This window comes from Camelus ferus, chromosome 18 (assembly GCF_009834535.1).
Source record: "Camelus ferus isolate YT-003-E chromosome 18, BCGSAC_Cfer_1.0, whole genome shotgun sequence".
In the NCBI taxonomy this organism is placed as follows: domain Eukaryota; kingdom Metazoa; phylum Chordata; class Mammalia; order Artiodactyla; family Camelidae; genus Camelus; species Camelus ferus.
Genome location: NC_045713.1, coordinates 32,693,641 through 32,708,130, shown reverse-complemented (window position 1 = coordinate 32,708,130; position 14,490 = coordinate 32,693,641). Strand labels below are relative to the sequence as shown.

The following is a 14,490-nucleotide window of genomic DNA, read 5'->3' as shown; positions in this document are numbered from 1 at the left end:
CAGGAGACAGCCTGGAAGGTGGCTTTATAAAACCATAGGTTAGGAATTTTGGTCTTTATCCTAATAGAAAGCAATTTAGGTGTTTCAGTGTGTGTGTGTGTGTGTGTGTGTGTGTGTGTGTGTAAACATACAATGACCATATTTGCAATTCATGAAAAAAAGACCATTCTGGCTCCATGGAATAGAAAGGTCTGGAATGGACAGACATGGACACAGAACAGTTAGAAGGCTGTAGAGGTGAGGTCTGGGTGAGATGATAATGGCTTAGCTAATATGAATGTAGCAGAGATAGAGATAAGCGGGTAGATATGTGAGAGAGAGCAAGGGGGCAAAAACTGACAGGACATGGTAATGAGAGAGGAGTATTAAACAAGATCCCTAGGTCTCTGGAAGGATTGGAGATGTCATTCACCCAGAGCAGAACTCCGAATGTTGTTCCGTGAGGCTGCCTGGGTAATGTACTAAAAGGAAGGAGAGAATTTAGAGGAGAATTCAGAGAATTGGGGAGAATGGAACAGGTTTAAAATAGTTTGTTCAGGAGAGTGGAAGTTTCCACAGGAATTCCAGCCACTGACCCCTGGGCGAGTGCCTTGGCTGGGTCAGTCCTGGCACCATTGTAAGAGGACTGTGCTTAGGGCACTCAGGAGACCCTGAAACACCCAGAAGAAAAGGGCAAACTGACTTTGCTTCTACTCACCAAGGACAATGTGAAGGTTCTTTTTCACTCTCTCAATAAAGAAGTTATACATAGAAAGAGGGGTGATTTCGATCTTCTCGCCTTCTGTCCTGGCTGCCGTTTGCATCTTCTCCACAAGGTCAGCCTTCTCGTCGGCCGGGAAGATATTGGGCACATCACCCGTGTTCAGAAGCATGTTGATGTCCTCGATGAAGGACTCATCCTTGATCTGGTTATCAGCAAAGAGGAACACAGTACTCTTGGTGGCCACGCCCACCTGCAGCATGATCTTCTTCAGGTCCTCCCGCCAGTCGTGGCCTGAGTAGTTCTTCGTGATCTCGATCTGGTACAGCTCATATGAGTTCATGAATGTGGACAGTTTGCTGGCACTCTGCCGCCCACTGCCCCCAATGCCCACCAGGAGCAAGTGGCCTTTGTCCTGCTTCAGGACCCGGCAGATCCTGGAGATGTGCTCGATGGCGAACCTGAACATGACCAAGGACATGGGGGCCTTGCTGATGTTGTTGAACTCCTCCAGGTAGTACTCCATGACCAAGGTGAGCTGTTTTAAGTCAGTGATCTCATCGTAGATTTTTGGTTCGCTTTCTGGCTTGAAGAAATCCCCAAAGAAGAGGCTACGTATATTATCATCAACTATCTTTCCGGTGGGTGACAGGTGGATGAGGACCTGTGGGAAAGATAAGTCTCAGCCAGGCATTCAGCCAGTGGCCCAGCCACGATGGTCGCGGGACGTGTAGCGGGAGGGAACCGGAGATGTGCTTGTTTCCTCTGAGCACATTCTCCAAAGTCATGATTCATCAACTGTTTTGTTTTTTTTTTAAACATACTATGTGGATCTGATGGTTCACATCAGACTCTGATGAAAGGACATTTGAGAAAGGAGTGTGAAAGCAAGGGTCAGTCTGTTTGCTAAGTGGTTAAAATACTGGTGATGAGATTGTAAGATTCCAAGAGGAGGTGGTAGAAAGATGGCACCATTTTTTATGTGCTTGCTCTCTCACCAAATAGAGGTGTAGGCATTAACCCTGGCTCCCACTCTGTGCCTAGAGTAGAAATATTTTAGATGCTTCTTCTTTCTGATATTAGAAGCTAGCAGTGCTTCTGCATTTGGTCTCCGGATGCAATATGAAACACTTGCAATTCTTCTATGGAGAAATCACAGCTTCTTAAAAATAGACATAGAATTGTATGATGCAAACATATAGGCTTAAAACTTTTCTTATATCAAAATGGAAAAGACAAAATATTTACAAATGGGAAACCATGAATCTTTCACTTGGGCTTTCCCAGGGCATCAATCAAACCATGACAATCCAAGGTTTATTTCTCAACTCACAAATTAATTGACCCTGAAAATGTATTTTAAGTTAATTATAAACAGTAACACATCATAAACCATTTTGAAAGGATCCAAACCTATGTTACCAGAGAAGTAAAGCAAAACTGGGCCAAGTATTATATCCCCGAATCAAGTGACTAGTTGACTCAATGCTATTTCTTGAGATTCAGAGAGCAGAGCTTCAAGTCTCCACTAGGAAGGAAACCTGCACCTTGAAACAATATGATCAAATATTTGGGACCATTTCTGAGGCCAAATGATCATGGAGTCTGGCTTACCTTCTCCACAGACTGCCTGAAGCAACTGGAGGTTGTCTCCTTCACCATGTTGAAAAAGACCTGTCTGTCCTCATGATCAATCAGGCGGTCATAGAAGACCCGATAAACCTCATGGATCCAAAGCCGGATCAATTTTTCTACATCCTGAAAATCCAGTAAATTATTTGAATGAATGGCAGGGGTAACTGAGGTGGTAGTTCTCAAATAGTTTCTAAATCTTGGGGTTCATTTGAGGACTAAATGAAGTGATGATTATAAAATACTTAGCACAATGCCTAGCATAGATTAAATGTTTAATAAAAGTTAGCTATTACTATTATCACTGTATATTCCCCGTAGCCAAGGATATTGCTGAACGAACTTTGTAACAGAAATGATAGCGGCTGACCTGCAGGTGGGTGTGAGGGCAGAGCAGAACCCCTTGGATCACCCGCGAGAAGTCCCGCAGGTTAAAGACATAGTGTGACTTGGAGGGAGTTGGCAGGAAATTCTCCACTGCAGCTTTATAAATTGTCATAGTAGCTTGTACCAGCATCTTTCCACACCTTGGGAGGAAACAGAAGGCAGATCAGTCAAGGAGGAGCCAGCAGTGAGGACCCCAGGCCAAGATCAGGAACCTCTTACCTTAAGAATACCACATCAAACCCTTTCCCAAAGTGCCAGTCAGCAATTGAACTGAAAATCTTCGTTAAAATGTCATCCTCAAAGGCATTGATGGAAATGATATTCAGATGGCGAGTGAACCGTCCTGGAAAACATGCGCACATGTGAGTGTGCACACACATGCACGCTTACCTCCTGGGCCTAGTGATCCTAAGATAGAGAACAGCCAGTTTTCCCTCTGCCTTAATGTTCTAGCGCTATTCTGTCCCATATGGCAGCCTCTAGCCACATGTGGCTATTTAAACTTAAATTAACTATATTGAATAACATTAAAACACTTCCTTAGTCTCATTAGCCACGTTTCAACAACTCAAGAGTAACATGTGACTAGTGGCTGTTGTATTGCATAATACAGACACAGAACATCTCTAGCACAAGTTCTGCTAACAGTGCTAGTCTGGTGCTCAGGACTGTTAAAAGATAAAGGCAATATGTGATCATGGGAGAAGAGTCAAACAAGTCAGAAATGCTTTTATAGACAGTATCCATTACCTCCCACACACTAAATCCATTCTCTCCTCACCCCTAAATTAACCACTATCAATTTGGTATTGTTGCATATCTATATCTGTATTTATATCTATCTGTAATATGTCAGATATTCATCATTTATAGCTATATCTATAGATCAGCTTTATTGAGATGTAGCTCACATACTATACAATTCACCCATTCAAACTACACAATTAAACATTTTTTTCAGTATTTTAGTTGTGCAACTATTACCACAATCAATAGTAGAACATTTTAATCACCCCAAAAAGAAATCCTGTACCCACTGGCAGTCACTCCCCATTTCTTTACAGCCATTGGCAACTAATTCTCTATTTTCATCTCTATAGATTTGCCTGCATATCTTTAAAACAATTTTATTATATAAAGTAAAACACATATACAGAAAAACCACACAAGACAAATATATAGTTTAGTGAATCATTATAAGGTTAACAACCCTTACATCTACCATCCACATGAAGAAATACAACTTTGCCAGCCCTCCATAGAAGCCCCTCCAAGCATCTCATCTCAATCACAGCCCTCTCCCTGTCCCCTTCCAAAGGTTACCACTCTCCTGACTTTTAAAGTAATTGCTATCTTGCAATTCTTTATGGTTTTCATCACCCATGTGTTTATTCCTAGATACCAGAGTTTAATCCTGCCAGTTAAAAAAGTTGATGTTTCCTTTAAGTCTCTTTTAATCTATAGGTTTCCCTCTCCAGCCCTTTCTTTTATCTTTTGACTGTTGGGTATCTGGGCTGTTTGATCTGTAGAGTTCCCACAGTCAGAATTCTGTTGATTGCATACTCATAGTGGAGTTTATTTGATTCCTCTGTCCTCAGTATTTCCTACCAATTTGCTGCTATATCCAGAGACTTGGTCAGATTCAAGTTCCATCCCTTTGGCCAGACTATACAGGTGGTGGTGTAGTCCTTCACCAGGAGGCACATGGTTATGTCTGTCCCTTTGTGATGTTGGTAGCTACTGATTCTCAATGGCTAGATTCATTAATTCAGTAAGATTTGCAAAAATGGTGATATTCTGATTCTATCATTTCTTTTTTATATATTAGTTATTAGTTGATTAAAATATTGTAAGCATTTTTATAAAGGGACACTTCTCCTCATCTACTATTTGCTTATAAAATGATACACTTCATATAAGAAAGTCAAAATAAATGCTTGATTTTTTCCATTTATTTATCAAGTTTTCAAGATAATGAGTTGGTTTCTTATCATCATTTGAAGATGACCAGCTATGATTGTCTGATTCATGGATTTAAATACATCTTGATAAATCTCAATATATTTAAATTACTCTCATTGTAGAAGCTCAAATTTCCCCATTTTTGGCCAATAGAGCCTCCTTGTGTTGTCAACTAAAAGCTTTTGACATGACTCTTTAGTCTTTGAAAGCTTTCTCATTATTGGATATATGAAGATGTTACAGACATATCTTGCACATTTCCTGCCCCAGACGTGCAACCAGCCATTTCTCCAAGAAGCTTGGTTTCTTTCAGCAGGAAATTGGATTTCAAGACCACATTCTGGCTGCTAATAATTGTTAATAAGTTAGTTATTACTTTCTAGACTTGGTACACCAGTTCACATTAGGAGTGAGTACTGATACTTCAAATTTATGATTTCAGGGCTTTACTTAGCTTCTTCTATATCACATCTTGATTTCCTTTTTTACACACTGGTTCTCGAGGACATGAGGGACAGTAGAAATAGAACTTTCTAAGCAGTGATTCATAGAATCCTACTTTATACATACAGCACTCTCAGAATAATATACTACCACCACCAATTACAATAACTGAAAAGTTTAAAACTTTTTGTACAAGCTATCTTTATCCCCCTTCATTTTCCTTTTTTCCCCTATTTTTTATTGAAGTGTAGTTGATTTACAATGTTATATTAGTAGCTGGTATACAGCATAGCGATTCAGATACATATATATATACTTTTTCATTATGGGTTACTACAAGCCATTGTATATAGTTCCCTGTGCTATACAGTATGACCTTGTTTATCTATTCTGTACATAGTAGTTAGTGTCTGCCAATCCCAAACTCCCAATTTATCCCTCCCTCCTCTCCTTCCCCCTTGGTAACCATAAGTTTGTTTTCTATGTCTGTGAGTCTCTTTGTTTTGTAAACAAGTTTGGTTGTATCAATTTTTTAGATTCCACATGTAAGTGTTATCATATGATACCTGTCTTAATCTGACTTACTTCACTTAGTAAGATAATCTCTAGGTCCATCCATATTGCTGAAAATAGCATTATTCATCCCTTATTATGGCTGAGTAATATTCCATTGTGTATACATACCACAACTTCTTTATCCAGTAATCTGTTGGTGGACATTTAGGTTGCTTCCCTGTCCCAGCTATTGTAAAAAAAATGACGCTATGAACATTGGGTTGCATGTATCTTTTGAATTAGAGGTTTCTCTGGATTTATGCCCAGGAGTGGGATTGTTGGATCATATGGTAACTCTATTTTTAGTTTTTTAAGGAATCTCCACACTTTGATCCATCCATAGCAGCTGCACCAAATTACATTCCCACCAACAGTGTAGAAGGGTTCCCTTTTCTCCAGACTCTCTCCAGCATTTATTATTTGTAGACATTTTAAGGATGGCCATTCTGACCAGCGTGAGGTGATTATCTCATTGTAGCTTTGATTTGCATTTCTCTAATACTTAGTGATGTTGAGCATCTTTTCATGAGCCTGTTGGCCATCTGTATGTATTCTTTGCAGAAATGTCTGTTTAGATCTTCTGTCCATTTTTTATTGGGTTGTTTGTTTTTTTGATATTAAGCTGAGTAAGCTGCTTGTATATTTTGGAAATCAATCCCTTGTGTTGCATCATTTGCAATTATTTTCTCCTATTTCCTCCATTTTCAATTGTTCTATATCTACATTATCAGATCATAAAGCCTTTACATATTATAATCTCTCCCATTTAGTCTTAGTTCAACAAATAACCACCTATTTAGTGCTCACTACAGTTGTTATATTGATCTCTCTATAGTCATTTTGACTGTGTGAAATCCATTTTCTAGTAGATTCCTGAGAGAAGGCTTATGAAAATAAGTCTTTGACTTCTTGCATGTTGATTAACAGTTTTCCTTTTATACTTGAAGGTCAGCTTTGTTGACAATAAAATCCTTGACTCTCATTTTATTTCCTCAAGTATCTTAAATATGTTATTCCATCCTCTCTAGCATAAAGCATTACAGTTGAAATTCTTAAGATGATCTAATTTTATTTCTAAGTCATGTGCACTTTTTACCTTTCTCTTTTTCTTTAAAGTCCAGTCATTTCACTAGTGTATATCTTGATAATGATCATTTTTCAGTCTGCATTCTTAGGTACACAATATACTCTTTTTTAAAAAATATATTTTTGTTGAAGTATAGTCAGCTTACAATGTTGTGACAATATACTCTTCCAATATATAATTTTCAAAAAACATTTTCTTTTCAGGAGTATTTTATTTACTTATAGCTTTTATTATTTGTTTTATTTTTTTCTTTGAAGAAACTTTGGTTTTCTTCTTCAGACTCTCCTATTAGTTGTATGTTGGATTTTCTCTGCCTAACTTTAATATTGGTTACTTTCACTCAAACCTTTTAATTCTTTTCTTCATTTCTTTAAAAATCTCTTTTATTGTGATAAAATATACATAATATAAAACTTACCACTTCAGCCATTTAAAAATTTATTTATTTTTATTTTTGGTGGGGAGATAATTAGGTTTATTTAGTTATTATTTTTTAGTGGAGGTACCAGGGATTGAACCCAGGACCCTGTACATGCTAAGCACACACTTTACCAGTGAGTTATACCCTCCTCCCTCATTTTAGCCATTTTTAAGTATACAGTATAGTGGCATCAAGCACATTCACACTGTTGTGCAACCATCACTACTCCCATCTCCAAAACTTTTGCACCTTCTGTAACGGAAACTCATTAAACAGTAACTCCCCATTTCCCTCTAATTCTAGACCATGGCAACTTTCTGTCTCTATGAACTTGAGTATCCTATATAAGTGGAATCATACAATATTTGTTCTTTTATAACTGACTTATTTCACTAACATAATGTCTTTAAGGTTCATTCATGTTGTAGCTTGTGTCTTCATTTCTTTTCTAATTTCAAAAAATTTCCTTCTATTGTTTTAAAATTTCTTAAGGCATTATTGATGCTATCCTATTTTGCATTCCTTTTAGTTTTGGCTTCATTTTTAAGGTACTTTCCCACCCCCTAACTCTTGAGTTCCCTCATTGAATTTCTAAGTGTTTCCAGTTCTGATGTATGCCATTCTTTACCGTCTTGCATCATCTCATCAGTGCCTTTCAGATTATTTTGAATAAAGTATTTTAAGTATGTCTTTTTGTTGTGCTTTTGAAGTACATGTTTTTCTGCTCTTTATTCTCTTTCTTCTTACATTAATTTTTTTATGAAACATGACATCAGTACTTTTTCTTTGCTCATTTTTATGTATGAAATGAGAAGCAGACTTGATTCAGATGACTTTTCTAACCCCACAAAGCTCCCTTTTCCGATTTTTTAAGTGTTCAAAAAACATAGTGACCTTCTCTTTCCATTGTTTCTAGTGATCTTAACTTGCTCAATTCTGATTCAACTTCCAGCAGTTTCTCTTCAATTAGGAGACTTGGTTAGTTTTGAGAAATCATGGTTGGCAACACTGCTGTAGCCCCTCAGGGCTCCCTGCAGGTTCACTGTGCTTGTTATTTGAGTAGGTAGAAGTCCTGCCAACCTCAGCTTGTGTTCTCAAATTGGCTGCCACACTTACCAGTGAATGTCTGTTGGCTACTTTTGGGTTCCACCACTCTCAGTTCTGTTAGACGTCTCAATATTTGCCTCTGCTTTCTCCTGCACAGATGCAGATAACATGTGGGTCTTGCAGCTGCCAGTGGTTTGTTCCCACCAATTACACTTCGGAATATGTGGGGAACACTCTGCCAACTAGTTTTTTTTGTAAACGTTGTTTATAGACTTTTGCTATCTAGTTGCTCTGGGAATTTGGAAAGAGACAAAAATGATTCTGCCACAGTTGCTGCCATTTTCACAAAATTATTTCCATAGTTTTATATATTTACCTTTCTCTATCTATCTATATACACATAGACACACATATGTATTCTCCACTATATTATATACTTACATAGAAAGGTTTTGCTTTTTAAAAACAAAAATGCCAGAATAATATTTTATACATTGTTGATCTGGAACCATTGATAGTTGTGTGAACTCGAGGAAGTCACTTGCTTTTTTGATGATAAGGATATTAATAGGACTTAATGTTTATTAGTGCTTATTATATGTTACCTAAACTCACATCAAGTTTCTGCTAAACCACGCTCCCAACCACCATGCTATATTGTCTTGAGCCTGTTTTCCCATCTCAGCCCTAATAGCTGGCAGCTGGTCTAGCAATTATCAGCTAGGCTGTTGGTTCTCCACTGCACACAATTTCATTAAATGTCAACATCAGCTGTTGAACCAACTATGATGAAACATGATAGAAACAAGATTGCTCTGCAACCATGAGAACTTCCTCCCCTAGCTAATGTGAGTGACTCTACTTCTTTACCAAGTGACAGCTTCATTCTTCCTGCCTCCTATAAAAAAATTAAGATACTCACTTATCAAATTGTCCCCACTTCCTCAGAGTACCTAATCCAGAACAGAGTGCCTGGTTCCGTAAGCCTTTCCTCTTATTACCCAGCACAAGTCCATTTAACTCCCTTTCACCAAGCACTCCCATGCTTCTCCATTCTGTGCAGACACCTTTGCTGCAGCAAATTAGTAAACCTAATTTCACTTGACTACAGACACATTCCTGGCAGTCTCTGGGCACTGGTCTTTATTATAGAATCGTTTCAAATATCATATTTGTGACCTTAAAAGCTTAAAAACTGTCCATTGCTGCACAAATGTTAGTGATTACTATTTCTGAGATACTTGCTGGAAACAAATATGACCTTTTGAAGAGGTCTTTTTCCATCCAGTTTTACTGAGATATAATTGACATATACCATATATAAGCTGAAGGTTTACAACAGGATGATTTGATACATATATTGCAAAATGATTACACAGTAAGGTTAAGTAGCACTTCCATCACCTCACATAATTACCTTTTTTGTTGTTGTTGTTGACTAGACTCACCATGCTGTACATTAGATCCTCAAAACTGATTCACCTTATATTTGGAAACCCTTTGACTGACATCTCCCCATGTCCCTCATCTCCTAACTCCTGGCAACCACCATTCTACTCCTGTTTCTATGAGTTTGGCTTTTTTAGATTCCACATGTTAAGTGATATCATATAGTATTTGTTTTTCTTTGTCTGACTTATTTCACTTAACAAAATGTTCTCAAGGTCCATTCATGTTGTCACAAAAGATAGGATTTTAATCCTTTTTATGGCTGAATAATAGCCCATTGTGTGTGTGTGTGTTTGTGTATTTCACATTTTCTTTACCCACTTCACATTTTGTTTATCCATTCATCCATCAATGGACACTTTGTTTCCATGACTTGCCTATTGTGAATAATACTGTGATGAACACGGGGGTGCAGATATCTCTTCGAGATAGTGATTTCATTTCCTTCAGATACATACCCAGAAGTGGGATTGCTGGATCATGTCGTAGTGCTATTTTTAATTTTTTGAGGGACCTCCCTACTGTTCTCCATAGTGGCTGCACCAATTTACATTCCCACCAACAGTGCACAATGGCATTTGTTATTGCATGATTTTTTGATAACAGCCATTCTATCAGGTGTGAGGTGATAGCTCATTGTGATTTTGATTTGTATTTCTCTAATATTAGCAATGTTAAACATCTTTCCATGTGCTTGTTGGCCATCTGCATGTCTTCTTTGGAAAAAAATGTCTATTCAAGTTTTCTACCCATTTTCTAATCAGATTGTTGTTTTTCTAGAGTTGTAAGAATTCCTTACATATTTTGTATATTAACTCCTTATCAGACAGTTTGCAAGTATTTTCTAACATTGAATGGCTAGGTCTTAGAGAAAAGGAATATACCAAGCTCCCTTCCCTCTCACTAGTGGAAGAGGTGTTGAATTTATAGATGTAAAGTGCCTGAGGTCCTGCTCTAGTCAAACCCAGTGCAAAGGTACCCCTGGACTCTAAGTAGAAGGTGATGGTAGAAGGTGATGGTTTGTGTACTCAAATAAAATCACCCTGCTTTCCCTATTTTAGAGATGAGAACGATAAATGCCACAGGGGAGAATAAGGTCATAGAATCTTAAGTCTGGAAATGGCATTAAGATTCTTAACCAAGGATGCATCTCAGAATAAAAATATGGATACCTGTAGACCTGGATGGATCAAGTTGCACCTGAAGCAAAATATACTCTTGAAGAGTTAGATGACAGGGAGAGAATCATATTTATTTGTTTGTTATTATTATTTTGCTTATGCCACTTTGGGTTAGGTGTTTTATCTCTGACAAGGTAAAGAATTGTAAGACATACAACAGGGGAATCTGTCATGCACACCTAGTTGAGAACCTCGGATCTAGCCTTCCTCCTGGAGCACATGCTGGCTACAATGAACTCTCCTTTTCACGTAAGACTCTCTGTTCCTCTAGGACCTGGCCAAAGACTCCTCAAATCCTCTTTTCATCTTCCCATCCTATTTCACACAACTTCCAACATGAGATATACAAATGCCACCCCTTGAGGCTAACTCAAACCCCTCTGGCTACAAGCTACATCTTTCTCCACCTTCCATCAGGACAGAATGCTCTGCACCAGCACCCCCATCCATGGAGGTGGTCCGGCTCTGTAGAGGGTGGGTGGAGAGTACTGAACTCTCTCCTTCACATACGTACCAGTAATGTCATTCCTTCCTCCCCCTGGGGGGCCCATGGCTGTCACAAGCAGCACATCAACGATGTCCAGCCTGTTTGTGTCCTTCTTGTCAAACCAGTAACCGTGGTCAGTCCACTGCCTTAGGAGCTCAACGGGGGGCTGGGCTCCATACACCTCTTTGGCTGGCATGTTGAGGTCATCTGAGGAAAGAAGACATGGCCACAGATTGTAAGTCTCACAGGAGGTAGCAGATGACCAACCTTCCAAGGGAGAATCTGTGCCCACTGTTACATCCTCACTCTAGGCAAGGCTCAGCCAGTAGACATTCTTACAATAAGGGAAGAGGTTTTTCTGGGTTTTGGGCTCTTCTGCCTCATTGAGATCTCTGTGTATTATGACTTTTAGGATGCACAGATTAACAAACAGACATTTAATTTTTTCCCATTCCTTCAACCAAAATATATAGATTGCCTACCATGTGCTACATATTTTGTTATTTGCTAGGGATATGATGGTGAGGAAGACAGTCCTTCTCCCAGTCAACAGGATATGTAAATCAACCACCAGGTAACATCTGAACTCCAATGGGAGCAAGGCTCTGGGCTAGGGTTTTTGAAAAGCAAAATCAAAATGGCGGAATAGACTGTGATTTCCGCTAGGGTAGGGGCTGATTTTCCCCAATAGCTTGTTGCTCAGACCTGGCACACAGACTCAATAAACTCCAATAAATGTTGATTAAACGGCCAGTTTGGTGTCATGTAACATTTTAGGAGTTTAATATCTATTATCTCACCTAATCCAAATAATGCCTTTATAAGGAAAATAGTATTACCTTTATGTTAGAGGTGAGGAACGGAAGGTCATAGAAGTTAAGTCACAATATGCTAAAGGTTAAGAAGTAAGATTTGAACCTTGATCTGTTTGGCTGCAAACCCTAAACTGCTTTTGGATATACCATAAAAATAGGAAGGGAAGAACAGGCAGGAGGAAAGGGGAAAGGGAAGAAAAGGGAAAAGAAAATAAGATCCCTGCCTTTGAGGAGCTGTTGTTACTTGGCAAGGATATAAATACATGCAACATTTACTACCAATCACATGAATTAGATAATCCAGAAGAGTAAGGCATTACTATTACTGAATGAGAATGCTATGAGTCAGCAGTAAGAGGGTAGAAAATATAATGTATTTGGCACCAAGAAACCTGGTTTTGGTTCATGGCTCCAGAATTTTCCAGATTTTTGACCCTGAACAGGGAATTTAGCCTTCTGGAGCCTCAATTAACTGACTAGCAAAGTGATAATGATGGTAATAATAAACTCACAGGGTGGTGAGGCTCAAATGTAATAAAAGAGGAAGTGCTTTGTAAACAGGTAAAATCCCGAGAAAATTAAATGTGCTTATTTCACAAACATTTATTTAGCAACTATTAGATTTCTTCATTTACTGGTAACATATTTATCTGCCACATAATGGAACAGCAGCTTATCACAAAGTGTGAGTTGCTTTTGGAGATGCAAGAGGGCAAACACCACAGCCTCCTTCTGGACCTAACTACTTTTCACTACAAAGTAACCTTGCCTGATCCAAGGGCTCAGCTTCATCTCAGGAGAAACGAGGACCCTCCCTCAGGCAAAAAGGCCTGGACCATGCCTCACTTACTGAAAGTTTGGCATATCGTCCATGGTTAAAAATACTTGGTAATGAATGAAGGAAAGGACAGGAAACAAAATGAAAGAAGGGAGAAAGGCAGGGAAGGAGGGAAGAAATGAAGCAAGTACGGAGGGATGGAAAGAAAGATGGAAGAAAGGAAGGGAGAGAGGGAAAAAAGGAAGGAAGGAAGGGGAGGGAAGGAACACTAAATTATATTAATCAGAAATATTTTATCTCCTAAAAATAAAAGGACTGTACAGTGGCCCTACAAAGGGAGGTTCTGTTTTGCTGCAGCTTAGAGTAGAAAAATCTGGTGTGCCCAGATCCAGGCCAATGCCTTACCCACAAATACCACTGCTTTCTTCCCTACGGGAGGACCAAAAAGGCCCTTCCGCCGTCGATCCAGCTTGGACATGATGATATCCTGGGTCTGACTTGCTGAGGTTCTGGCAGAGAAATTGATGCAGTTGGGCAGATAGGTATTTTTGGGAAGGTGGAGAAGGAAGTTGTTGGTGATGACTGATTTGCCAGTGCCTGTGGGTCCTACAAACAACACTGGAATCTCATGGTCCAGGTAGGTTTTCAAGAAGAAGGACTGCCGGGCCGTCTCCATTGTGGGGATGATGAGTTCTGAGACCTGTGCCACAAAGACATGGTGAGTCTTGGCCCCGGGCCCAGGAGACTGGGTTCTACCATTCAGTTCCATTTCTTATTTATCTTTATGATTTTGAGTATTTTCCTCCTCAGGGGCCTTACTTTCTTCATCTGTGAAATGGGGATAATAATGGCACCCAGGTCATGAGCTGTTTTGAGGATTAAATGAGATCATGCATGTAAAGATGGGCATTATTGTCCCTGTTTTGGAAATGAGGTCAAGAGCTAACACAGCAAGCTAAATGCAAGGATTTTAATCCCAGCTTGTTTGATTCCAAGGTCTATATTCTTAACCACTGAACTATCATAGTGTAAACACCAATTATAGTAAAGATGGGTCCATAGCTGCTGCCCTCTGAGACCATCGCCCTCAATCAACCGGTCTGCCTCACTCTGGGAAAGGTCCACCTCCCATATGCCATTATACTGCCTGTCTAAGGAGGGTGGGTGCGACCCTTGACCCTCATTCCCTGTGCTTGTTCCTCATCTGCTTTTCCCAACCCTCAGATTCTCGGTTCCTCCTATTAACCCCTTTCCAAAGTGGAAACTGCAACAGTCTTGGGCTCCTGGAATCCCTGTTACTCTGGGTGGAACAGTTTACCTTAGCTCTGCTCCTCTGATCTTGAACTCTGTCATCAACCATTTGGCCACATTTGGTTCCTCCAAGGTGGGCAGAGGAAGGGGCAGTAAGATCTATATCATATGTTGAAGTTTCCTCATATGTCTAGACTGGAAGAGGCTAGTGAACATGGAGCCACTGTGTTGCATAACTCCAGGGAGCACCATTCACACTGTGGTTTATGTAAACGGTGCCCCTAAAGCAAAGCT

General features: G+C 39.3%; 1 protein-coding gene across 1 annotated transcript in view; it reads right to left on the bottom strand.

Annotated features, from left to right (window-relative positions):
- Nucleotides 1-14,490, bottom strand: part of DNAH3 (dynein axonemal heavy chain 3) — a 150,436-nt gene that overhangs the window by 38,688 nt on the left and 97,258 nt on the right. Inside the window, 6 exon segments of the mRNA XM_032460908.1 lie at nt 698-1,364; nt 2,315-2,458; nt 2,703-2,859; nt 2,939-3,062; nt 11,380-11,559; nt 13,351-13,645. Of these exon segments, the coding sequence (XP_032316799.1) occupies nt 698-1,364; nt 2,315-2,458; nt 2,703-2,859; nt 2,939-3,062; nt 11,380-11,559; nt 13,351-13,645 (1,567 nt within the window).